This window comes from Salminus brasiliensis, chromosome 15 (assembly GCF_030463535.1).
Source record: "Salminus brasiliensis chromosome 15, fSalBra1.hap2, whole genome shotgun sequence".
Classification (NCBI taxonomy): Eukaryota; Metazoa; Chordata; class Actinopteri; order Characiformes; family Bryconidae; genus Salminus; species Salminus brasiliensis.
The window spans coordinates 28,605,471-28,632,605 of record NC_132892.1 but is presented as its reverse complement, the minus strand read 5'-3'; the positions used below and the strand labels follow the sequence as shown (position 1 = coordinate 28,632,605).

Sequence of the window (27,135 nt, the reverse complement as noted above, 5' to 3'; positions counted from 1 at the left end):
TATCATTAAATAGCATCGGTACAATGTGATTTTTATGCAATTATCTGACATTACTATGAACCCTATTTATTTCTAATTTAATACATTTCAGATCTTAAATCAAATTGTTTTATAATTAAAAAGAACTTGCTTATAGTACTTACTTATGTCCTGCATAAACTATAATTCAACATAAAAATAATTTCAAACTTTAAAATCAGGCTCCAGTGAGTGAGTGCAAATCTGTCGCAATCGAGCTGCTTCAGAACCGAGCGCAGTTTAGAATAAAATCTCACTAAAATACTGAGTTTTCTGAGTCTAGATAATCAGTTAGCGGCAGCGCTCCAGGCTCATCCCTTCACCTTCAGGTAGCTTCTCATTTATAATACAGCCACACTGACAGGTGAAAGCCAGGATTTTGGAGGCTCAGCTTAGCTTAAAAATGCACAATGAGTGTGGCGCCATCTTGAGGAAGGAGATAGCAATACCCAAACCTGAAACCTGAGACAGCCTCTTAAAGTGAAAGTGAAAGACGTGAAGTGAAAATAAAATAAAACAGGATCTAAAACAGACTTCTAAGAGTTGTGAATTAATTCTGAATTCATTATTTATTTACTAAATAATTACGAGGTTCTGGATGCAGCTGATGTTTTCTAGCTCCAGGCCTGCAGTCCGCCTGCACTGCACGTCTTTAGCTAATGATGTACTGATTATGGACTAGGGAGCAGACCAATAAAGTTTAATACACATATTTTAGATGCACTCTAAAAAAACAAGGGCGCATCAAAGGGTTCTTAGAAGAACTACTTTCGGTTCCCTTCCTTGCAGTGTGTGGCACCATTATTTTTTAAGAGAGTTCACTTTAGGTAAAGAGCCTAAGAGCTTAAGCTTCAATACTGTGGTAATGCAGGACTTACTCCTAGAAATGGTCCTCTTCCAATCACCGTCTCTCCCAGTGGTAGATCAATGGGCTGGCCTCCGTCCACCTGCTCCAACTCAAACCCTGGCATTCTGCATTTCAAAGCATGGGCAGGTTAGATTAACCATTGTGGCCAGCACGCAGTGCTATGCAAAAGTTTGGACACCCTTGGCCAAATTGCACATCATGTTGTTGTTATAGTTTTTTGTTTTTATTGGAAAGTAGTAAACACAGCCTCTGAAGCTAATCAGCACTACACCTTCTTGGCTTCATGAAGGCTTTCCCTGCCTGGTGTTTTTGAAAGGTCTGGGAGAGCTTGGAAATTCGGTTAGGTTGACAGTTCTTAAATACTTAGTAATTGGTGATCAGATCTGAGCCTTTAGTCACAGTGGGGGGAAAAAAGGGTTTTTGCCCCCAATAACCCCCGATATTTAGTCTACAGCGTATGTAGAAATTCATAGAAATGAGAACGAGTCTGTGTCTCTTGAACGTGAGGTTTAAACCTTCAGGCTAGAAGCTCCCACATTCTCTAGTAATATTAAACTCATCTGAATGCGAGGCGACGTGTACATTTTTCTATGCTCCAGAGCGTCCCATAGATCATCACTGTCATGCAAAAAACTCAGGCAACCTCACAGGCAACTTTACAGGAACCTTCTTAACTTTTAATGGAAGTCAATTGAAAATTATATATATATATACACACATATATATGTGCCATTTTTGAGCATTTCTATTGGTCCATTCTTCATGAAACTCTGACACAATATAATAAGAACTACTGCCAGATTCAGAATACGACAAAAAGTGAAAAATGTTTTTTTGCACGACGGCGACGAGATGAAAGTAAATCGCTGATGGTCTGGACTGTCAACAGCAAATATGAGTCACTTCATTATCTTAGCAGCTTTTTTTAATACTGTCAATGGCCAAACAAGGCAAAATCCTTCAATACCTCACTTAAAAAGCTAGCACCAGGTTAACAGTTTATCTTGGTTATTATTTGAAATCATTTCTACTGATAAAAGACAAATATGTTAAGCTTATATAAGCATATTTATTGGATTCAAGTCAATAAAATTGGCTGTATTTATTTACATATGTGCATACACACACTATCGAGCATTGTGATACTGCACTGGCTGCTGGTATCGTGGCAGCCCTGTCCACGTGTTTACATCTCCTGTATGATATAAACGTGGCAGTAAGACAGACAGATCATCAATAACAGCCCCTGTAAAGACTGTATGTAGCAGATATGACAGGTGCAGGTGTCTCCTACAGCTTTCTGGGGTTTCCTGACTTACTTCCCTAGAGCTGTGAGGCTGATTATCTTCAGGAGCAGGCGTGTAGCAAACTGTCCACATGCAGATTCCCAGTCAACCTCTCTGTTAACGCACATTACCAGGAGCCTAACAGAGCAGGGATGGATGAAGGCAGCATGCAGCCCTATAACACCGCTGTGGACTAGCCCCCCTCCTGCCTTCTCTCTGTGCATGTAGCTGAATAAACAAGCACCACCCGCGTGCTGCTGAGGTTTGCAGGTGAAACTCACCTAAAGGCATGAAAGGGGTCTAATATGAGCCACTCACCTGCTCGGTTCTTTGAGTGCCGTGCTAAAACATGCTCAGCATGTTCAACCACAGACCAGCCCCGTCCACAAACTTCCGAGCAGTCAGGCCACAGAGCTGAGCAGAGGGGCACAGCTTGACCGTGTCTTCCGGTGTACTCAGACGCTAGAGGGCGCTCCCGAATGAGACTAAATGAGTCCCTATGGAGCTCTTGTCTTTTTTAAAACACGACAGAATAATATTTAAAAACTGCTGCATAATTTGTATACGCTTAAAAGCATTTTTAAACAAATTTTAGTCTGTATATGTGTGAGATAATTTGGGTATTTATCTTATAAAAATGCCTACAACGAGTATATTTTTATTTCTTATTTGTGCACTGACATTGGCACCGTTAAAATGTGCTTATAAATAATAGTATTTAAAAAAATATATTATTCTTTTTTTATTTGTAATCAGCGGTTCGGCTCGCCGGCCAAACAGCGCTAGCTAAGTAGCCAGAATGCTAACGCCTTTCCCCCCTAAAACTGTTTGCTGTAGAAACATGAAAACATGCTGATGGATTTTTATTGGTTATTTTATTTACTATGTCCTTATACTTCACACAAATAGAGAAATATGCTGAGTGAAAGGCCAGAAATAAATGTTATTACATTTTTAGCTCGTTAGCTCCATTTGTCTCCATTCAACTTAGACTCGCCACTCAGCGCCCTCTAGCGGATGTTCAGCCCTGTTTGGGATACTGGCAGAAATGGGAAGACCTCTGACTCTGGTGCATTAAGATACAACCCTTATGGATATATTTATAAGAGAAGATACACTTCTTTGCTGGTCACTAAAAAAAGACAACAGCAGAATTATAATTAATAAAATATTATTGATGGCTAAAAAATATACAATTGTTTGATGATATTCTCTAGCTGCGGTTTAGTGTTATAATAATGTTTACACTGTGTGCTCAGTTCGCATTAGAGTCTATAGTTGATGTATCACTGCCATATATTGTTGTATTATTTCTACAGCAATAAAATTAAATCAAATTAAAATAATTATTAAACAACTTGGCTCTAGTCAGGCAACGGCGAGCAACAGCGCATGCGCAGTCTATTTTTCAAAACAAAGCAGATGCACGCGTGATCTTATTTTACTTATTTTTTTTAAAACATTTTTGTAATTCATAATAACATCGATAATTTTAAAATATCATAAATATGTTGAGTTAGAAAAAGATTAAAATAAAATTGTAAAAAGCTCAAATCTAAACGCTAAAGTCATGTGCGCATGCGCAGTCCGGATGGGCGTTGTAGTGACGCCAGTGCTGTAAATAAACAAGGTCCTCAAACCAGGCATTTAAACGGTCAGCTGTCAAAAACGGGAACGCCTTGGGATATTTCGGGTAAAGTTTATGATTTTGGGTTATTAGTCACAACCGATCGATTATATAACGCACGATTAATGCTTTTGGATGAGTTTTGGGAAACGGCGTCTGTTTGCCTACAAGCCAGTAGCGCATGGGTCGCTGTTAGCTAGCTAGTACAGCACTGTGAACAGCTGTAATGTAGGTTTCAGAGGTACAGTTGAAGCAGTTGGTCTTAAAACGCTTTAGGAGAGTATTTTCGTGATGTTTGAGTCCAGTAAGTCTTGGTCAGGTAGGTAGCTACACCCTGTGCATCCTGTATGTCAGTTATTTTGGGGTATGCTGTGCCAAATGAATGAATGAATGAATGAATGAATGAATGACCCACCAGCATGTGGACATATCTCTATCTAGATGAACATGGTAACCAAAGCTATGTCCTCTCTCAGCTCTCTTAGGCATATCTAGGCAGGACCTTGTAATAATCCCTGTTCTTTTATATATAATCTGTTATTAATTAATATCAGAACCCATTACATATCTCACACTTACATGATACTGGTTATATAAGACAGCATTTCTCAGTTCTGCAGAGTCAGCTGTTGGCTATCTGACATCCATGTGGATAATCAACATAATCAATCCAAGATCACATTCTGGGGTTTGGCCAGGCGACCGTACTTTGCCATCAGGCAGTTAGGCCAGACACTGCGATCTAGGAAGCTATGGAGACAAGTGCTGAAACTGAAAGTAAAAAAAGCACTGCTCCCTGCTTTTCAGCTCAGCGCTGGGAGGCTTTATACCCCTCTCGACTCTTCTTATCAGAATGGGACAAACATGAGGCTAAGGTCACTATGCCCGATGCCAAGCAGTGACTAGAAGGGTATAAGGCCCTCCAGCATTGGGCCATCCAGGCTGAATGCAATCAAACCCTTATAGCTGAGTTCCAACATCTAGTAAAAAGGAATTACCACTGTTTTTTCATCATCATTACATATAAAAGTCAGATTAAACATGGTGGTGGTAGCTTCACTGCTGTTTTTGTTTTTGATAGTTATTAAAATGGCTATATTTATGTTGTACGCCTGATGACGCCCGGTTCCTATCGCCACCCCTGTAAAGAAATCAATGTTAGCAGGTTTCACAATAACGAACCGCCCCACACCAAATCCTCTTCGAACAACTATTGACATCTCACTGACTGAACTTTATGGACAATTGTGGAAATGAGTGGCATCCCCCTTTAAAATCTGTTGTATAACCCTTCACATCATGTCTGCCTGCTTTCTGATACAGACGCTCCGCTGAACTGAAGAGCTGGGTGATGCTGAGAGATGCAGCATGTCTGTAAAAGGAAGAGCGCCACCTGTGTGTTCTGTGAAGGAAGACTTGCCCTGATCTCCCAGCAGGACTTCACGGAGACGCTCCCTATGGAGATGAGCGTGCGGATCTTCAGCGAGCTGGATCTGAGGAGCCTGTGCAGCGCCTCTCTCACCTGCAAGCAATGGAACGACATCATCGAGGGCAGCGACCACCTGTGGAGGAGCCACTGTCTGAGCGTGCTGGCCGTGTGCCGCAGGGAGGTGGACGGGGACAGGCAGGATGGACTGTCGTGGAAGGTTGGTCACTTCACTTCAGGGTCTGAAGTTGGATAGTCAGTAAATACTGGACACTGTTTTACCATCCAAGTGTCACCACAGACCACAACAGGCTCTGCAGTTCTGTTAAATCTGGATCCTTACAGCTCTATGGCTCAGCAAAATGTTAAAATATAAAATTCTAAAGGGCTCATATTATAGAAATATTATAGAAACCCATGTTATATATCATCGTGACGGACATATATCCAATGACGGACATGTATTTCCAGGTCAAAAAAGGCAAAAAGGGTCTAAACTTTGAATAGAGGTCAATGTAAAATAAGAGTTTATTACATAGTTTATAGAGCATTTCTATTGGTCCATTCATCCAGAATGATTATTATTTACACGATGTGCAGAAGCAGCTACAGGGTTCAAACCATGGAGAAAACTGAATAGAGATACATGTGTTTCATATGACAGCAGCAATATAAACCCTGTCAAATGCCAGGTTCACACAGTAGGTAAAAGTGGCCCAAATCTGATCTTTTCCTTTTATCTTTTTCTTTTCAAACCTGATCTTTTTCCATCATATGTGAGACAGATGTGTGTATGGCAGTGTGAACAGTTAAACACACTCTGAATCAGACATTTTCAGTTCCCATTTGGGACACTTTCATATTTAAAATCTGATGCATATCCAGTCAACCTACAAAGCCAAGACTGGACCAGCCCCTCCGTACTTGATGGTAATGGTCAAAAGCCGATCTGCACCAAGAGCCCTTCCAGCGTCAAGTACAGCTCGGCTCGACCCGCCATCCCATAAAATCCACAGAAGATGAGCGTCCAGGCTTTTTTCTGTCCTGCACAAAGAGTGCAGCACCAGAGTACAATAGTCTCCTTAATGACTTGTGTTTAGTCGTGTCTAAACTTAGAGGTATCTTTGAATTATTAGTCTATTCAGACTAGCTGAGGTTTTTCTTGAGTAAACAGTGAAGCACTTTTGTAAGCTGCTCTGGATAAGAGCGTCTGCTAAATGCTATGAATTTAAATGTAGCAGCCAGATCAGAATTCATGCAACATTTGTGTCAGTCCAGCTCAACATTCATCATTAGTGCGTGCTGAGGAGTCAGTTTAGGAGCGTGGACTGTTCAGATCATTCTTGGATATAGGTCACATTTATAGGATAGCCGGATTTGTCCAGCTCTGCTTAAGTACAGGCTAATTAACAGCAAAATTACAGAAACAAAAACTTGATTTTGTAGGCAGTCTCTCTCCTTAATGAGCCGTGGTCATGCTCAGATGCTGCTAAAATTAGCATTTCCTCTATTTTGGGTCAGAGCTGGGTTGTACATGGAGGCGTCAACATGGCCAAAGCAGTTGCTCTGTTTGTCAAGAACACAAATTCCAGGAAGGTCAGGAAGCGCTGGACTCAAAGTTTCACACGCAATTAAAAAACAAAATGAACACAATTTCAAAGTTATTGTAGATTTAATAGAAGTAAAACATATAATAAATAAAAAATAATAAATGATTTTGTTGACCTTGACTTACACTACTAGTTAGTTATCTACATTAGCACAGCGTTCGCTCCGCTATCCGCTTTTTTGGTCAATTTTTATTCTTATTCTTCTGACCTTTGTTGTGCTATCCGGTGTCGACCAGAGGAGGATGGTCTTCCCCTTTTGAGTCTTGGTTCCTCTCAAGGTTTCTTCCTCTCGACCTTAGGGAGGTTTTCCATGCCACTGTCGCCCTTGGCTTGTTCAAAAGAAGCTCGGGGGGAAAATATATATAAAATATATATAAAATATACAAAATAAATACATTTTAATTGAATATAATCAACACTATAAGCACTAACATTACAAGCTATGCTCAGCTGTCATTTCACTGGGCTAAAATGTCACTGTTATGGTCATGTTTGTATGATTGGATTATTATGTGATATAATACATAATGTGAATCTCACAGATGCTCTTTATCTTGCGTCCAAATTTCATGATGACTGGACCAATAGAAATGCTCCAAAAGGACCGCAAAATTGTAATTTTGGAGGTACGAGGTTGGGACCATATACTGTAAAATAATGGAACAGGCTGTTTAAAACTAAACTATATGGACAAAAGTATTGGGACACCTGCTCATGCATAGTTTCTTCTAAAATCAAAGGACTAAAGAAAAGTTTTTAGAGTTTATCCTGCGTTTGTTGGAGTAACTGTCTCTACTGTCCAGAGTAAAGACGCAAACGCTACAGTGTATCCTTACGTGTTTTGGCTGATCAGCTAGATTTGATCTACAGTTAGGGGGAAGCTATGTAAATCCTCTCTTTAAATGTTCCTAGATGGAGCAACGCTAATGCGGTTTGCCTTTCTCCCAGGTTACTCTGGTGCGGAATTATCGAAAGGGCTGCGTGAAGAGACGATGGTTAAAGGGCCGTTACAGCAACATCCGCCGTGCTGAGGATCTTCCACCGAACAGCATGTGTCCTCTGGACGTGGAGACGTGGGGGGAGATCCTGGAGGCTGAGCTGGAGCGATAGACACAAAAGACTTTTAGGGGGAAGCTGAACAACTGAAGGACTGCAGGTACTCATCGCTGAGGACTGATTACGCCTGGCCCACTTGATCCTTTGCTTCATGTAATGACCTGGTTTAAGGACATTTTTTAAAGAGCATTTTGTAATCAGTGTAAAACCATGCTTGGTGGATGCTGGTGTTGGAGAGGTGTTCTTCACAAACTTGGGGCTCAGATTATTTTCTTTTATTACTAGAAGGGCAGTTACAGCAGACTTTTTAGTTTAATAATGAGGAATTGATAAATTGCATGAAATATAAAATTAATTGCAAATCATACGTTCAGATATACGGTATAAGAATTGTCCCATGTTATTATTTTTTTTTTTTTTATCACTGAGGAAAATTACCCTTTTTTTAAGAATTTGATTTTAAATCTGCACTCGAGACTTTGATACAAGAATGTTGTGTGTTGTTAATATAAGTGCTGGAACTTTAATTATTATTTTTTTTTTTTTTTTATCTTGGATATTGTTTTTAAAGCTAATATATGATTTGTATGTTGTCTTCTTACCTTGTAAACATATTGTTTTTCATATACAAAAAAATATATATATTTAAAGTCATCTCATTTGCCTTCGTGATTGGCAGAAAAATCTCTTATAGTGATCAATCTTATGAAGCATGTTCGTAAGTATTATCCGTAAAGAGAGTCATTGTTATGCTCAAACACAATATTCATATAAATTACCAGATCAATGGGAGGCTCAATGTGAGACACCAAACAGATGTGTTCATATCTCAAAAAAAGACTTTGTCATGCTGCATAAAAAAGTCATAAATGTCATAAACTGTTTTTTTCATAAATAACAGGACTAAAACATAGAAAAAATAATAATACTAATAAACAACCTGCCAAAAAAAAAAAGTCCAACTCAAGACCAGTTTTTGCTGGTACCTGGTGTCAGACTGTCTAAGCTGTTCTTTGATGGTGAATGTGTGATTAAAAAGCTGGCCATTAAGGCAAAACATACACTACATGAATTTGGAAGATCATCGCCCCACCTCATCCCTAGCTCCCCAAATTATCCCAAAAGTACAGGATGGAGCAGCTCAATGTTGGGGGGCCTTATACCCCTCTAGCCCACGCCTGGCATTAGGCAGCATGGTGCCAATAGGTTCATGTTTATCAGCTACAGAGAGACCTATTGCCCATATTTAGCAACCATCTACAACACACCAGCAAACACCTTGTAGCTAGCTGTAAATATAATTTCCTCAAGTGGCCTAAAGTGGGCACGATAGTGATTCATCCTACTAACCTGTTAAGTAATGAATTATTGAATGAAACCTTTTCCAGCACAACAAGCATTTATCATTAAATTCACTGAGCATAAAAGAAGTTTACGCATTTTTTTTTAAATTGTAAATGAGTTTTTTATTATTTTACAGTATACAGGAAAAGCCTCTAATAAATTCATCTAATCTGAGCATAGACTTTCAGGACAGTCCCTCTGAATCCACATCCATACAGTATCTCAAACTAACTAGAGAACCATCCAACATTTTGACCCCACTAACGCTCTAATACACTTGATTTCAGGAGAACAGATTAATGAGCCGAGTCCCAAATCTGTCCATACAGTGTATTCTGGAATAAAGCTCGCAGTCAACAATGTCCAAAATGTCCAAAATGTGTGTTTACTGGATGAAATGCTCCAGTTCCTCATAAATATCTTATTTAAAATGCAAGAGGGCTTACATGGTTTGTGGGCTTATTAGGGGCTTTTCCTCATCTTAATAAAAAGTGGAAATTTCTCATTGCTGAAAATACTAGAATTTAAAAGCAATAAATGTAGAAATGTATGAGTGTCAATCTCTGTTCTAACACACATTCGATACAGCTCATCAAAGTCTTTATAACTGTCCAAAAGTATCCAGACGCCTGTTTGAAATAGCAGTTTTAGTAACAGCACCTCCCAAAGATCTTGGGTGTTTCTCAGTAACAACAACAACTACAACAACTGCAAAGACTTTACAAAAAATTGCCTTGCAGTAACAAACTTGCATGCACTTATAAGAGCTTGTACAATTCCAGGCCCAGCTGATTCCACCACTGAAAAGCTAATAATCAGACAAACTGTTAGGTTCAGTGATTAACACTGATTATCTTGTTCTAGTGGCACCTGTCAAGAGGTGACATTGGGCAGCAAGTGAACTGTAAGGTGTTAAAAGAAGGAAAACTGGGATGCATAAGAATCTGAGACACTTTGATAAGAACCAGACAACGACTGGGTCAGAACATCTCCATAACATCAGGCAGGTCTTGTGGGTGGTTCCCAGTATGCAGTGGTCAGTATCTGCCAAAAGTGCTCCAGCGAAGGACAACCAGTGAACCGGCAACAGGGTCCCACCTCACAACCTACAGGACGTAAAGGACCTGCTCCTAACTTCTTTGTATCAGATACCACAGGACTTCTCAGAGGTCAGAGTTGTTCTGGCAGCACAATATTAAGCAGGTGGTTTTATTGTTGTGGCTATGCTGCTGTACTTACATGCTACTGTATGCTCTTTATAGTGGCACTCTTCTTCAAAAACGTACTGAGTAACACTGCTTGTCCTAAATCTCAGCCATTGATCAAAGGTTACTTAGTCTCTCCTCAGTCCTGTTAGAGGAACTGATGACCTCTGAGCCCATGCTGACGCTCCGTAGGCGCTGTGTATGTTCTTCGGGAGATGATCTTGGATCCCTCACCTCAGGAAATGATGGGATTTCCACATTCGGAACTGTCAGGAGCGATGTACCTGATGGCACTTTGCCACTGGCCGACTGCGGGATCATGACCTTGGACTGGTCTCCAATTGGTTGGAAGGAGAAGAAGTCTGGTATAGAACGGTTGGCTGGGGCTGGAGGGGAAAGCTGAGGCCTTACGACACTTAGCGCGAGCGTGAAAGCACTTGAGCGGGTTGCTTTGAGTCTCTCACGTGGTCTTTCTTGGTTGCGGCCTAGAGGTTCTTTTGGTATCTTGAGCACTGGAGGTTGCTTCGCCTCTGTTTCATCGTTCTCCATCTGCTTCTGCACGTTCTTCAATCCGCCCACATTTCCTTTCTCGTTCAGATTGTTACACGGCAGCGCAGGTAGCACAGGTAACGCAGTATCAGCTATTCCTCCGCAGCTGCAGATGGTGCTCTGGGTGTCGTGTCCCAATCCAGATGGAAGTGACCCACCTGCTCCCCCACTGCGCCCCATGCACCCCTCTCCCTCCCCCTCCCCATCCGAGTAAGAGGGGTCAGGGCTAACTGAGTGCGCCAATCGCTGCAGCTGTGCAGAGGTTCTGCGGAAAGCTCCACCCACAAAGCCAGTAGGAGACGGGGCGGAGCTTAGAAGGCGGTTGAAAAGGGCGAGGTTGTGATTCCGAGTCACAGATTCTTCCAGATTCTCTGCAATTTCCTCCAACGGCTGGAAGTGCATTTCCTCTTTGGGAATTCTGAGTTGGAAAAGTGGGGAGAAAGCAAATTTATGTTATGATATAAGATTAGAAGACTGAATTCATTGAATTATGGGTTATATGAGTCATATTTACCATAATCTACAATAGATTCTTATGAACGGGGGAAACCGCAGTTCCAGCTACAACAGTTAGTAGCAGGTGTTTGTAGGAGTTTGTAGTGAATCTATTTGTAATTGTGAATGATTTCTGTAGCTGTAGACTCACGCCATGTCGAAGGTGGAGCCCTGGAAAGACGGTTTGCGGAGGACGAAGAGTGTAGCGGCAGTGTACGGTGGCCGAGGGTTCGAATCATTCCAGTAACGATCACGCTCCATTATGGGCAAATCCCCATACATCTCATCCACTGCCATCATTGAGACCTGGAGTGTGAAATGTAACATGAGACATATACAGCATATCATCACTGTCGCGCAAAAAACATGCATCTCCATATAACTCCATATTTGCTGTACTGTGAATCTGGCAGTTGTTCTTTACACTGTATCATTTCATGATGATTTGACCAACAGAAATGCTCCAAAATGACAAAATTATGACATTCTGGAGATACAAGGTTTCTGCATGACAGTTACTATATATAATAACATCATATCAAACAATTAGATATTTTTTAACTTTGAAATCACCAGCGAAACATTATGAAAAGCTTACTTTGAAATACACTACATGTCCAAATGTTTTTGGACACCCCTTCTAATGAATGCATTCAGCTACTCTAAGCTGCACCCATTGCACACACACACAGAGTGTCTTGTCCCTGTAAAGATGTACTACCAATACAATAGGGCTCTCTGCCTAATGCCAGGCAGGGCTAGAGGGGTATAAAGCCCCCCAACATTGAACTGTGGAGCAGTGGAATGATGATGGTGCTCCATCCACTACTTTTTTGATGAGTTGGGGAGTTGGGGATGGTGAGGTGGGGTGGTGATCATCCAACATTCTAACCTCACTAATGTCTTTCTTGTTGTTGAATGCAATCACACAGCAATGCTCCTCCAAAATCTAGTAAAAAGCCTTCTTCCCTGGACAGTAGCGACTCCAGTTACGCCAACAAAAACACAATGAACTTTTTTTTATATATCCTTGATTTCAGAAGAAAATTGACTGAGAATGATAACTGAGCGGTGTCCCAATACTTTTGTCCATATGGTGTATTTACTTTGAGATATTCCTTTAAATAAAAAACTCACTGTATTTTAAAGTTAGAATGTATTCTCTTTTCTCCTATAAAGGTGACGTATGGCAGCAACAATATATGGAGAGTACATAATGTAAGGAAAACTCATGAAATATGCCAAGATATCATGGTCTGATTAGTGAAGACAAATTGTATTTCCCTAGAAATGAAGAAATCTGTACTAAACAATTCCTATGAAAAGCTATTTTTGAAAAATGAAAAGATTTATAATTCAAATATATATTTGAATGAATGAATAAATACCTGGAAGTTCCTGTCTATGAGCCAGTTGGTCTCAAAATCATCATCATCTTCACCAAATGGGTTAATCAGTTGCTCTGCCACCTATTTATCAACAATAATCAAATATAATAATCATATAACAAATTAATCAAAAACATACTATACAATCAAAGGAACCTACACACTAATACCTGAATACAGTTTACAGTAAACAGAATACTAAGTAAAAAAAGTAGTAATCATAAAAGTACCTCATAATACATGTTAACATTTTTTAAATAGCAATATATGAAGTGATGCGCAGTAAATATCTAGGTAAGTAATAACATTTTTTATCATATTCAGTCTAACGTCAGTGTACCCACCTTTAAGCAGGACAAAAGACCCCAATACAGAACAGTGAAGACAACAATAAATAAAAGGAAAGAAAACGGAGGCAGTTCTGACCTTCAGCCAGCCGGCATAGAAGAAGAACTGGAGCAGGGTGAAGATCGGCACATAGAGGTCAAGATCATGACCTGGATAACCTTGGCTGGGGTCTAGAAACTGCCGGCCAATCAGACACACCAGGAAGAAGCTGTACACAGCCAGCGTCACCACCTGAGAAGGGTTAGTCAACATGAATCAGAAGGAATGAGGGTCTCTGAGCTTGCTGAGTGTTTTCTGTCAGTGATAGGTGGGGTTGGACGGGGGAAGGAGGCAAAACATGATATCACTGGTTAATATGATTTACGCCGCCCACTGGTACATGATGATGTCATAAGAATAAACGTCAGAGGCCAATCAAGAGGCAAGTAAAGTTACATTTTGATGCTCAACTAACAGGATCAAAAAAGTTTCAGGGAGATTTCAGGGTGACATTAATACTGAATTTTAGGACCAAAAATATGAAACACACACACACACACACACACAGGTCTATATCTATATCTACAGTACTATGCAGAGTTTTTTTTCTCAGCAGTAAGAGAGTTTTACTGTACAAACTTCAGATGCAGGTGAACATAAATCCAGTAAACAGGAGAAACAAGAGCTTCTCATTCTGAAGAAAGAAAGTAGTGAGATCTTGTTGGTGAGCTAGTCTGAAGAACAGACTAGCTGTGTGCTTGCTTTTTTTACTTGGGGTCATCTTTAGCTTGTAAGGTAGGCTGGTTTTAAATATACTTCTAACTAGATTCTGCTAACACTCTTGTCTTAAGGTTAACATAGAAGCTTGGTGCTCACTAGTTGATTGAGGTGCTGATTCAGGTGTAGTTTCAGGCCAGCTAGAAGTGTGAATTGCAGAGGAGGAGCCAAGTGCCTCCAATCTTGATAAATTAGGTGTGGAGCCGCTACAGACGGTTTGTTAGACGTCATGACTCCTAGCTAGAATATCTGCTGCGACAACTTTTTTACTCAACTCTATTCTGTTGTACTTGAAGATGTGCTTTGCAATTCCTGTCCTCACCTCTGACAGCAGCCGGAGGTGCAGATACCGATGCAGACGCCGCAATTCCGGTAACCTCATTTACCCACCTTGTTCTAATACCAATGTGATGGTAACTGGGGGACTGTGGAATTGCCAGTCTGCAGTGCAGAAGGCAGATTTCATCTCAGCTTTTGCTTCTGCTCGGTCTCTAAACTTCCTGGCACTGACTGAGACGTGGATCACCCCGGACAACTCTGCAACTCCAGCTGCCTTGTCGTCTGCCTTTGCCTTTTCCCACTCTCCACGAAGGACTGGCAGGGGCGGCGGCACCGGTTTACTTCTCTCTCCTCTGTGGTGCTTCACCCCGCTCTCTTTTTCTAATCTTGACATTTCCTCTTTTGAATACCATGCTGTTACTGTCTCTTCTCCCACTAGACTTCTCATCATTGTTCTCTATCGTCCTCCTGGTCCTTTGGGCAGTTTCATTGATGAACTGGATGTTCTCTTGAGTGGACTCCCTGTTGACGCCCCACTTATTCTACTTGGCGACTTCAACCTTCCATCAGAGAAACTCCAGTCTTCATGCCTTCTCCCAATCCTATCCTCTTTTGATCTCGCGTTCAACCAGTCTGCACCAACACACAGAGCAGGTAACACTCTGGACCTGATCTTCAGCAGACCTGTCCCTGCTCTGGATGTGGCTGTGACTCCTTTGGACTTCTCTGATCACCACTTTCTCTCCTTCTCACTCCCCCTCTCTGCTCCTTCAACTACCACTTCTGCAAGTTCTTCCACTCTTCACCGCAATCTTCACTCTGTTTCCCCCTCAGCTCTTGCCTCTACTGTCCTGACCACTCTTCCCCATCTCGAATCTTTCTCCTCTCTCCCACTTGAAACTGCTACAGACACTCTCCTCTCTTCTATCTCCACCTCTGTCGACCTTCTCTGCCCTTTCTCCCCTAGGTCAGCAAATTCTTCTCCACCTTCCCCGTGGCTGTCAGATGTTCTCCGCAACAACCGTAGAGAGCTAAGACTGGCTGAAAGGAAGTGGCGGAAGTCACAACACGACTCCGACCTCCACTCCTATCAGTCTCTTCTCTCCAGGTTTAGAACGGAAGTTGCTGCCGCCAAAGCATCTTACTACAGGGGGAAATTGGAATCCTCTGCATCTGACCCACGCAAACTATTCACCATCTTCTCCTCTCTCCTCAACCCTCCTACTCCCCCACCTCCCACTACCCTGTCTGCAGACGATTTTGTCTCCTTCTTTGAAGAAAAGGTTGACAAGATCCGCCGATCCTTCCCCCCTGCCTCTACCCCCCTCTCTAGACACTGCCCTCCTCCTCCCTCTTCTCTGACTTGCTTCTCTCCTCTTTCCACAGATGACCTCCTACATCTTCTCACCTCCAATAATCCTACCACCTGTCCACTAGACCCTATTCCATCCCCTCTGTTCCAAACAATCGCTCCAAACCTCCTCCCCTTCATCTCCTCTATCATAAACAGCTCTTTGTCATCAGGTCAGGTACCATCGGCCTTCAAGTCTGCCAGAGTCGTGCCCATCCTAAAGAAACCAACTCTAGACAGCTTGGACATCGGCAACTACAGACCTATCTCTCTTCTCTCTTTCCTCTCAAAGATTCTCGAACGTTCCGTCTACAACCAACTGTCTCTCTTTCTCACTCTGAACAATCTTCAGGACCCCCACCAGTCTGGCTTCAAAGCTGCACACTCTACTGAAACTGCTCTCATTGCAGTTACAGAGAAGCTCCATGCAGCTAAAGCTGCCAGACTGTCCTCGGTTCTGATCCTTCTTGACCTCTCCGCAGCTTTTGACACAGTGGACCACAAGATCCTCCTGTCTATCCTTGCCGGTCTTGGAATTACCGGCTCTGCATGGCAATGGTTCGCATCATACCTGCAGGGACGCTCATACCAGGTAACGTGGCAGGGCGACACGTCCGCTCCTTGTAGTCTCTCCACTGGCGTTCCACAAGGCTCAGTTCTTGGTCCTCTTCTTTTCTCACTATACACCCACTCTCTTGGTAAAGTGATCTCCTCCCATGGATTCTCTTACCACTGCTACGCCGACGACACTCAACTCATGCTCTCTTTCCCACCGTCTGACACACAGGTCTCCACCCGTATCTCAGCATGCCTCGCCGACGTCTCGTCTTGGATGGCGGCTCACCACCTCAAACTCAACCCCAGCAAGACGGAGTTGCTGTACATCCCGGGAACTGCTGGACCAAGAAACGATCTTGCCATCACCTTCGAGAACTCACTGGTCACTCCCTCTACTGAAGCCCGAAGCCTTGGTGTAGTGATGGATGATCAGTTATCGTTCTCAAGTCATGTTGCAAACGTAACTCGGTCCTGCAGATTTCTTCTGTACAACATCCGGAGAATTCGACCCTTCCTCTCTAGAGAGGCCACCCAGGTGCTTGTTCAGTCTCTCGTCACTTCCAGACTTGACTACTGCAACTCTCTTCTGGCTGGTCTCCCTCTGCGCACCATCAGGCCCCTGCAACTCATCCAGAATGCAGCGGCACGGGTCGTCTTCAATGTCCCTAAATTCAGCCATGTCACTCCACTGCTGCGTTCTCTCCACTGGCTTCCTGTAGCTGCCCGCATCAGATTTAAAACCCTGACGCTGGCCTACAAAGCCAAGAACGGACCAGCCCCTCCGTATCTGATGGCAATGGTCAAAAGCCGATCCGCACCAAGAGCCCTTCGAGCTTCAAGTACGGCTCGGCTCGACCCACCATCCCTCAAAATCCGCGGAAGACAAGCGTCCAGGCTTTTTTCTGTCCTGGCACCAAAGTGGTGGAACGAGCTGCCCCTGGATGTCCGAACGGCCGAGTCGCTCGCTGTCTTCAAACGCAGACTGAAGACCCACCTCTTCAGAGAGTACTTGGACGAATAGTTCTATGGTTGCCTTATTGTATTGTGTTTAGTAATGTCTAAGCTTGGAGGTATCTTTTGTATTAGTCTATTCTAACTAGCTGAGGTTTTCTTGGGTAAATAGCAAAGCACTTTGTAAGTCGCTCTGGATAAGAGCGTCTGCTAAATGCCATAAATGTAAATGTAAATGTAAGAACAGAGCTCGGTTCCTCCAGGTTTCTCCTGGACGCCCCCCAGTCCAGCCAGCACAGCGTGGAGGATGTGTTCAACTCCATCAGCAGCAGCAGCAGCAGCAGCAGCTCACCTGATTTACCATCATTAAGCCCTGATTCACCACCAAACCAGGTGTTGATCTGAGGAGAACTCTAAATAACACTAGACTCCATAGGAAAACTTTGGAGATGTTCTAATGATGAACACAGTGATGGAGAACCACCACCACTTTCTGTAGTGTTTATTCTAATATGAGTGTTTTACTGAGGAGATCAACACTTACTACCCAGATGAGGATATTTTACATTATACCTTTTACTCGGGTACTGAAAATGTTGGCACAGTACCAAATATCTTTTCAACTGTATAACTCACACATTTGATTTTCTCACCTGAGTATAGACGAGTGGTACGCTGATCATGTCGTAGTGGAACAGCAGGCTGCATTTCCCTCTGAACTTATTCAGCTCCTACAGATGGTCATAAAAATAAGCAGGTAAACCCAGTGATTCACAAGTTGAGAGAGAGAGACTCTCAAACAGTATTTTAACTTACAATGAAACCATCTGATATTAAACGGCACTGTAGAGGTTTTGGCAAATCGCCAGAGGTCCAGGACAACTACTTACTAAAAGAAACGAACTATTTTGCCAATAGACAAAGTCTGCAGGTCTTGTACCTTAGGACTAGTGCATCCAACTAAGAGCATGGACTGTCTAGACAGTTATACATTTTATAAATGCAGTAAAGATCTGTTGATTGATTCACTGATTCATTGATTCACTGATTCAGTGATTCAGTAATCACCTCCAACAGCAGTTTGTAAGTGTTATCGTCTTTGATTCTGCCTTCGGATCGCGCCACAGCAGCCAGATTAGTGAACCACACACACGGGATCCAGTACTTGTTATAGGGAGAGTGCAGACTCTCAAACTTCTTCCTTTCCTCTCGCGTCATAAAGCCTAAAAAGTGAGAGAGAGATTGAGAGAGTGTTACTGTGTTTCTTTTACTCATTACACGAACATACCTTTAATACTGCAAACAGAATTTCTTGACAAGGTGGGCCTAACTACACTAGTATGTCCAAATGTTTGTGGACCCTCTTTCTAATAAATGCACTTAGCTACTTTAAGTTGCACCCATTAATGCAGCGTATCTAGTTCCTGTAGAGACCTGTTGCCGTTAGAATAGGACTCTCTGGAGCAGATGAACATCTTCATAGTATTGGATGGAGCACCACTGCTCCAGAGAACATAGTTCTACTGCTCCACAGCTCAATGATGGAGGGGTTTATACTCCTCTAGCCAGTAGCCCATAGCCAATAGGTTCATGTTTATCTGCTCCAGAGAATCCTGTTCTATTGGTAGTACTTCTCTACAGGACATGACACGCTGTGTGTGTGTGTGAATGCATTGATTCATGAAGGGGTGTCTACAAACATTTGGACATATAGTGTATTATGGTCAACAGTAAATACAGTTGTGTTGCTTATAGTTGGGTTAACGTGAACAACAAATACTGCGAGTGAACTGTTAGCCAGACATAGCTGTATAGTTAATTGGCAGGTCCAACAGAAGTGGTGTTCCCTTCTCTTACACACCAATAAGCCATAAGATTAACACCAGCTCCTTGTTTCAAAGTATGCAAGAAAAAGATAAGTATAGAACTACAAAGTGCTTCTATATGGTAAATGGAGCTGATAGAATAGACAAGACGTGTAGAAAAAAGGAGGTGGTGTTAAGCAATAAGCAAAGTGGGTGGGCCAAAGCTTGTTACATGTACTGTTGCCTGGCAACCACAACAATCACCTGCTTCCACCACGTGGTCTATGGTGGGGAAGCGTTTGAAGACGGCAGTGCTGACTGAGCGCAGGATGAGCAGGGAGGCCAGGCTGGCGTAGCGCATGAGTGTTCGGCGGACGAGCCTGCCGCGTTCATCTCCACCCTGCAGGCCTCCAGACAGCACACACATGATGCTGTCCGGCAGAGGGATGGACGTGTACTGACTCCACCAGCGGTTCACTATCAGAGTCACATAGAAGCCTGTGGGAAACGTGGACATCAGCATTAATGCAAGGTACATAGCAAAACCTCCACTGTTGGACCATTACATTTATACACATTTATACACATGGAAAGTCCCAAAAGTATTGGGACACCTGCTCATGTATTGTTTCTTCTGAAATTAAGGGTATTGAATGAGTTTATCACCACTTCACCTCACCCACAACTCCTTAAACAGATAACATGTCAATGTGGGGCCTGTAAGTTTTGTTCATGGGTTCCATGTTGGCCCCACATATGGATGCCCACCAGGGTCTGTGATGAGACCAGAAAGGGTTAAACATGGGCTCAATCCGAGTTGTACACTGTACCCAGGGTCTAGTTGGGACCCATGTGAGATTAGGGTGGGCTGTAACGATGTAATAACACATGGACACACCCACTGAGAGTCCATGCCCACCTGGAACCCACCTAGCCCACGTTGTACCTATGTGAGCCACATCCTTTAGGGGTATTTCTATAGTGTATAAATCATGAAAAGCCACAGAAGTAAAAGAGCTGGTAAACAGTAGAGATTTTAGGCCTGGATGGATACTTTCCACATGCACCTGCTATATATATATATATATATATACACACACACACACACACAGGACACCTAAAAACATTTGGTTAAATGTCCCTTAGAAAGTCACACCTTGACCAGCTGCTTTTGGTAGCCATCAACAAGCTTCCAGCAAAATTCTGGTTGGATATTTGACTACTCTTCTTGGCACAACTGGTAGGGTTCAATTAAATATGTTGCTTTTCATGGTCCACATATTCATGGTCACACATTTGGGAAGGCTTTGCTGTGTGTTTAGGATCATTGATTTGTGGTATCCAGGTTTCAACCATGTAGCTGATGGAATTTCAGAATTCTGAGGAAGTCGTCCTTCTTCATTATTCCATCCACTTTGTGCAATGCACCAGATCCACAGTTTCAGCAAAAGAGCCCCAGAACATGATGCTGCCACCACCATGCTTAACAGTTGGTGTAGCATTCTTGGAACTCTTTGTATTCTCTGACCAAATAACCTTTCTTCCAGAAGACCTTTCTTTATCTATGTGGTTCAACTCCAACTTTTAGTCAAGCTTGACGGTGTTGTTTCTGGAGCAAGGGCTTCTTCTTTATTGAATGGCCATTTCTCAGTCCATGTCAATGTAAAACCTGCTTGACTGTAGACAGTGATGCTGGTCTTCCGGCAGATTAAAGTTCATGAACAGCCCTGTGCCTTGATGGGTTTTGGATTGTTCCTGACCATCCAAACCAATGTCAGCTTACATGTTTGGGTCAGTCTGACAGTTTGGGTCTTCTTCCAGATCTTGGTACCAGGCAACATTCTTGACTTCCTTCTCAGATCTGCATTGAGCTCTTTGGACCTTTCCGTTGTACTAGGTGTTGGTTAGTGCAATAAGTGCTGTCAAGCAAACCATTTTTATGTGAGAACAGAAGAGAAGCTACCAGCTGTAGCCAATCATGATCACTAACACGAAGTTAAGAGACATTGGACTTGTCAAGTAAAAGACATATCAGAACCTTCAGCAAGTTGGTGTATGTATATTTTTGACCCTATATGTTTAATTCTGACCCCTGTTTGATTTTAGAAGCCCCCCTCTCTTTTCTATTAAAGATGAATGGTCACGCCACAGCATCATTTCAGTACTGATACATACCTAATACAAAAGACATTGGAATGAGGCTGGCATAGTGGTTGCAGTAAATGGAGAGCTTCTCAAAGTATCTCTTCTGTTCATCCAAAAGAAAGAATCTGAAAAGACACAGGCAAGGATTCAAGTATTACAGGACATCAGGTCACAGGGAACGCCTGAATTCAGCTTTTTGTTGAGTGGGTATGGAGTATTATACCCGTAAGTGACCTGAGGAGGATTTCTCACCTGTACGTAATGCTGATGGCAGTGTACATGATGAAAAAGGCCAGCACCTCCTTGTACAGGACTTTATAAATGCTTCCCCTCCAAGCCAGCAGCAGCTTGGAGAAGCCGCAGAAACGTGCGTTGGCAACGCGGGCTGTGTACGTCACTGTCATGAGCACGCTGGAGATAAACATTGAAGATAAAAACACTGAATTTAGGAACAAGTAAAAAAAAAAACCCACACACACACTAATGGACTAACATACATGAGTCATCAAAATATACAAATACACCTTATATACAGATATAAGATATACAGCTGACATCAGACATTTGCCACAAAAACAAAGAGCCAAGTGAACAAACAATTCAGTGTAGCAATACATAAATGAGGGCTTTCATTATGGATATTGGAAATAATCAAATAATCTACCCATCTATTGGCAGATTAACAACAGCTATCACTGACTTTTAAGGTAAGGGTGCAGGAAAGGTCTTCCATGAAGGTCATATTTGTGCAGGTGTCCCTGCACAGTAGGACAGTGCACTGCTGCTCTTGTTGGAGTGACTTTTGGAGTGACTGACTCTGGTGATTCTGGAGCATTGCTGTGAGGATGATTTGACTGCATTCAGCAACAAGAGTGTTAGTGAGGTCAGGATGTTGGATGGTCACCACCCACCTCATCCCCAACTCATCCCAAATGTACTGGATGGAGCACCATCCATCATTCCAGAGAACACAGGTAGTTGCACTGCTCCGCAGCTCAAAGCTTGGGGGCTTTATAGCCTGGCATAAGGCATGGTGCCTGTTTATCTGCTCCAGAGAGTCCTATTCTATTGGCAGTACTTCGCATTTGCACATTTGTATCAGCGAGTAGCTGAAAACATTCATTAGAAGGGGTGTCCACAAACATTTGGACATGAAGCTGTAAACTGACAACTAATCACAGCTGATTTGACATGACTTATATTTACATACAAGAAGGAACACAAAGGCTGAGGAGAGGTGGACAGGAGATTATGAGAGGTCAGTTGAGGGGCCCACAGTGAACCCTTTACAGCTTAATGAGTTTGTGCCTGCAGCTCTTCACGGAGGTAAAGAGATAGAGAAAAACAAACCACCAGTACATCCAAATAATGCTTAATAGACCCGTCACTCTTCTTCTTCCCATTCTGGAGACAGAGTGCTGTCTGCTCAGTGTGTGCAGCAGTGCAGTGTAAACAGCAGGCAGTATGACATAAACTCGGTGAGCTGTAGGGAGATCCCCCCTGTTCCCCCTTGTGTGTCTCAGCCTGTTAACCATGATGAGGCCCTGTTACATAAACTACACACACACCAACACGGCCCCACTCGTTTACTCTCTCATGTTTAGAACTATCCCAGTGTGACCTCTCTCAGAATATCAATATCATCAACAACTTATTAAAAATGTATTACAGCAAAGCCTACGATGCACAAACCTCTATATTTAAAACTGCAATGTAAACGGCAATGATTTCCAAAATATCTAAAATACAGTCATTTACATTAAAAAAGTAAACATTTTAAATGTGTACAATGCAATAAAAAAAAGTCAATAAAGCGAAACAAGTGGACTTTAAAAAGTCTACGATGCAAACACAACATCTAGATTTAAAACAATCTGCAAAAGAATCTAGATTTCCAAAAACTCTAAAATGTAAACAATTTACATTTTAAAAATGTATACAATACAATAAGTCTCAATTTAAGAAGTCTATAACTTGAAAAATCAAGTTTTAAAACAGCCTGCTATCTAAAGCTAGTCTACATTGCAAAAAGTCTAGATTTAAAAAGCTTACAGTATACAAAAGCATCTGGATAAAATAAAAAACTATATAATATATAACATATAAAACTATAAAATAAAAAAAGATTTCCAAAACTTGTGTAAAATGTGATAAATACAAATAGTATACAATCTAAAACATCTAAAATACAAATGCAAAACATTTTAGAAAGCATTTTTACAATAAAGAAAGTCTAGATTTCAAAATAGTCTAATAAAAAAAGAATGAAAAAGTGCTTGAACGTAAATAAAAAACACTACAAAAACACTAGACTGCAAAAACATACACTGTAAAATACGTACTTTGCAAACAATCTACAATCTTACGTAAACATTTGAGCATCACTGTTGAAATGATACATTTTGTTGTTTTTTTAATTGTACATAACAGAACAAGCAAAAATCATTAAAAAAAAAACATTTTCTGCACATTTTAGACACAATTTCTATTCATATTCTGAATATATGAATTTTGAAAACAGCAATATATTTAATGTGCCATTACTTTAGCAAATGCCACATTTAGTTTTAACGATGTAGTTTGCAATATGGTAAAATTAAGCAATATGGCAAAAGTTTGTTTTCTTATTTACTTTATTTGACCTTATCTAAAGACTTTATATTACGAAAAGAGTGCATAAAAATATCTAGCTTGCAAACAATAGAAATCTACATAGGTAAAGTCACCCTTTCCTGCACTTTACCAACTTTGGCCAAAACTTCAATCACCAGTAGACAACACATTTCCTCAGCACTGGTCCAGCTGAAACTCTTTACTCTTTACTGGAACTCAACATATTCAACCCAAATTTGGTAAGATGATCAAAAATATACATTTTCTTTTCTTTTTTCATTTATTTTTTAAAAGAAATCTGTGTCAGTTTGTAACGTTACTTACCTTCGATCAGAACTGTGCTGAAGATAACAGAACGATTTTCAGGCTGGATCCTCCTCACAGCTCACACAGGGCCATATTAAATACACTCCTGCTCCTCCAGTTGCTTTGTTGAAGCTCACCGCCCCTCTGCTTTTTTCACATCTCACTCAGCCTTCACTCCTGCTGCTGCCCCACCAACTAAAGCTTATTCCAGCAGCAAGTTCAGGAGAAACAAAGATACTGATTAGACCAGATCTGCAGTTCTACAACTCAGTATTGACTGTACTTGCACTGCCTGTGCTCTAACAGATACATTGAACTGTACTTTGTCCTGCATATTAAGCTTATAATGTTGTGATATTGGCAGTAGCCCAGGGCTACAAGCCTTTCCTGTACAGTTTGGCAAAATCAACATAGCTTTGAAATTAACTACTAACATTTAGGGCATCAGTTTTCTTGGTTTTAGTGTTAATCTGTAGTTCAAACTGTTAACAGCTACTATTTGGCATCTAAAGCAAAAGGTTTTAAGATAACTAACATTAAGTTTTTACTCCCAATCAATTAAAACAGTAGTCTAATGGTCAACCATGCGATAAACTGCCTGTTTTCTACTATACTATAAGGATTTTCCTGTAACTTGAACTGTAGGCTATTGCATATACAGTTACTGCTTATGCCGTTAGATACTTTCAGGTATAAAGAAAAGGAAGGCAGGTCATACCTTTTTTCTCAATTCCTTTCGCATCGCATTGCCTTTAAATCCCTTATTATTCTGCTGGAGCCCCTTTAGCCCAGCAGGGACAGCCCAATCTCATTAGCCCACCAACTCCTGCTGATAGAGACGAGCTAGAAACACTGAATAAAAAACATGACTACAGAAACTACAGTTTAACCAAATGTTGTTGATGGATACAACATGTATTGTATACAATGTTTATTCTAAGACTCAAACAGATGATTTAACAACTAACAATTATTACATGCTTTTAAAAAAAAAAAAAAAAAAAAAAAAAAGGTACGTCCAACCATCTGGAAAGTTTTCAGACCCTTTCAGATTTCCCACATTTTATGTTTCAGACTAGGCCCAAATTGATCAATTTATTTTCCACCTCAACATCTACACACAACACTCCACAGTTAGAAAGCAAAAGACTGGAATATCCCATTTAGATAAGATTCAGACCTTCTGTAATGACGCTACTTCCATCAATGGTCCTTGAGATGCTTCTACAACTTGTTTGGAGTCCACTTGCGGATTTACTGAATTTACTGGAGTGAGTGAATGAATTTCTTTGTGGAGATGGATGAACCTTAGAGGAAGACAACCATCAGTGTCTTTCAGTTCTCTGGTTTGATTAAACAAACCTTTACTATTTGGCCACAATGCCCAACAGTGTGTGCGGTGAAAATCAGCTCATTAATACTATCCCTACCGTCAAACATGGTGGTGGCAGCATCATGATGTAGGGAGGCTTTTCTTTTTCTGCAACAGGGACTACAAGACTTGTCAGGTCGGAGGGAAAGACGGATGCAGAAAAACGCACAGCAATTCTAATGTGGTAACCTTTTCCTGCTACTTACCTGCAGCAAGGGCTTGGGAAACAAGTCCAATCCATGGGACCTGCACCTCGCAACTTACAGGGCAAGTCGCGTAAACATCCCGATGTCCACAAGAGAATGGGTTCCCCCTTTGAGTCTTGGTTCTTCTCACAAGGTGTCCTCCTCTTGTTCTGGGGGAGGTTTCCTTAGCAACTGTCGCCATTGACTTGCGGTACCTGCTCATTTATTGTTTCTCCTGAAATCAAGAGTATTATAAAATAGCTGATCCTGCTTATGTTGGAGTAACAGTCTCTACTGTCCAGGGAAGAAGGCTTTCAACTAGATTCTGGAGGATGGCTGTGAGGATTTGATTGCATTCAGCGACAAGAGATACATTAATGGGGTCAGGAGGTTGGATTGTCACCACCTCCCCATCCCAAAAGTATTGGAGGAGGACCATCCATCATTCCATAGTTTTTCCACTGCTCCACAACTCAGTGCTGGGGAGGGGGTTCAGGGTTATACCCCTCTAGCATTAGTCATGTTGCCTGTTCATGGTAAGCAGAGTCCTATTCTATTGGGAACACGTCTCTACAGCGTCTAGACCAGCTGTGTGCAATATCTGTGTCAGCAGTGGGTACCATTTAAATTTCCGAAAGCATCCTTTAGAAAGGGTGTCCATAAACATTTGGACATGTAGTGTATTTGCAATTTAATAAATTCCTGAGAAAAGTTCTGACAGGGTAAAGTGCTCTCAAATGTCACAATTAGGAATTAACCACTCTTAATGAGGTTTATCTTAACCATTTAATTAGGCTGATCTTCAAACAAAGAACAGTGAAGGGGAAATCCTCCTTTAAGTAACAGCACTTTTGTTTTGGTATGTTTTCAGGCTGCACCCTGCATCTATAGGCCATGTTCAGACGTGTCATCTTTAATCCTCATTATCCTGTGAAATGGCTCATTGTGCCCAGCTGGGGTTCTTGTTTGCGCAGGTTATGGTGGACGATGGTCACTTCACATCTTTACAAATGGGCTAAAGCTGTCAGGCCTCTGCTTTTACTGCCAGCACCCTCAGAACTCAGCATTTTACGCTACAGGGCCTCTGCTGTAAACAGATATACTGTGTAAAAAAATCTATATAGGTTTCTTAAAACTACTTTAAAAAAAAAAGAATAAAATAGCGGGTCATCTTAGACGTAAACAACAGTGATTCATAAAATGCTTGTTGGACCGAATCCTTTACAGAGGTTGTGATTGGTTCAGATCAGATACTTGACCCAATCATGGATTACGGCACTGAAACAAAACGACACAAGCAAAAACCATTATGCCCATAGGGAGAGAAACGATTACGGGATTATCTAATGGGCCTCACAGTACATTACATTACACTGGGAAGAGTTTGGGCCGAGTTTGAGCCGAGTTTGAGGGTGGAGGGTGCTTGGAGGATGAAAGCTCAACCAGCAGTCAGTTCTCATTACATTTCTACTGAGATTAGGACCTACGCTGCCACAGACATGGAGCCCAATAGTCGGGCGAGAGCCATAAAACTAAGATAAATAGTCACACACACGGACCTTTGCTGCTAAACTAGTAGTACTGGTTGATGCTA

At 41.7% G+C, this 27,135-nt stretch overlaps 3 protein-coding genes across 4 annotated transcripts in view; 1 reads left to right on the top strand and 2 right to left on the bottom strand.

The window, feature by feature from the left end:
* Positions 1 to 2,561, bottom strand: part of aplf (aprataxin and PNKP like factor) — a 36,641-nt gene extending 34,080 nt beyond the window's left edge. Inside the window, exons 1-2 of the mRNA XM_072657035.1 lie at positions 2,491 to 2,561; positions 897 to 990 (exon numbers count right to left, since the gene is read on the bottom strand). Coding sequence (XP_072513136.1) covers positions 897 to 989 — 93 coding nt within the window. The 5' untranslated portion in view covers position 990; positions 2,491 to 2,561. The remainder of the gene's footprint in view (positions 1 to 896; positions 991 to 2,490) is intronic.
* Positions 2,562 to 3,770: 1,209 nt separating this feature from the next.
* Positions 3,771 to 8,521, top strand: fbxo48 (F-box protein 48). Of its 2 annotated transcripts, none has more exons than XM_072657377.1 (3): positions 3,771 to 3,865; positions 5,123 to 5,445; positions 7,784 to 8,521. In XM_072657377.1, exons 2-3 carry the CDS (start codon positions 5,161 to 5,163, stop codon positions 7,943 to 7,945), a joined length of 447 nt encoding a protein of 148 aa, XP_072513478.1. In that variant the 5' UTR covers positions 3,771 to 3,865; positions 5,123 to 5,160; the 3' UTR covers positions 7,946 to 8,521. The 2 variants fall into 2 exon arrangements, with proteins under 2 accessions (XP_072513478.1, XP_072513479.1); XM_072657378.1 differs by having other exon boundaries at positions 3,771 to 4,118.
* A 2,036-nt stretch (positions 8,522 to 10,557) lies between these two features.
* On the bottom strand, positions 10,558 to 21,469 carry best2 (bestrophin 2). The gene is made up of 9 exons (XM_072656912.1): positions 21,318 to 21,469; positions 21,096 to 21,190; positions 19,185 to 19,418; positions 18,184 to 18,338; positions 17,769 to 17,846; positions 13,299 to 13,451; positions 12,873 to 12,953; positions 11,636 to 11,790; positions 10,558 to 11,407 (listed from the first exon to the last, which is right to left on the bottom strand). The coding sequence occupies exons 1-9, from the start codon at positions 21,467 to 21,469 to the stop codon at positions 10,558 to 10,560; spliced, it is 1,953 nt and encodes a 650-aa protein (XP_072513013.1).
* Between the last annotated feature and the right edge of the window lie 5,666 nt (positions 21,470 to 27,135).

Excerpts from the sequence above, each read along its gene's own strand:
- fbxo48 (XM_072657377.1), top strand. The coding sequence starts at position 5,161 with ATGCAGCATGTCTGTAAAAGGAAGAGCGCCACCTGTGTGTTCTGTGAA. Across the intron at positions 5,446-7,783 it reads AGGATGGACTGTCGTGGAAG|GTTACTCTGGTGCGGAATTA; the intron begins GTTGGTCACTTC and ends CCTTTCTCCCAG.
- best2 (XM_072656912.1), bottom strand. The coding sequence starts at position 21,469 with ATGACAGTGACGTACACAGCCCGCGTTGCCAACGCACGTTTCTGCGGC. Across the intron at positions 11,791-12,872 it reads TCATAGACAGGAACTTCCAG|GTCTCAATGATGGCAGTGGA; the intron begins GTATTTATTCAT and ends TTCACACTCCAG. Across the intron at positions 11,408-11,635 it reads GGCTCCACCTTCGACATGGC|AATTCCCAAAGAGGAAATGC; the intron begins GTGAGTCTACAG and ends TTTCCAACTCAG.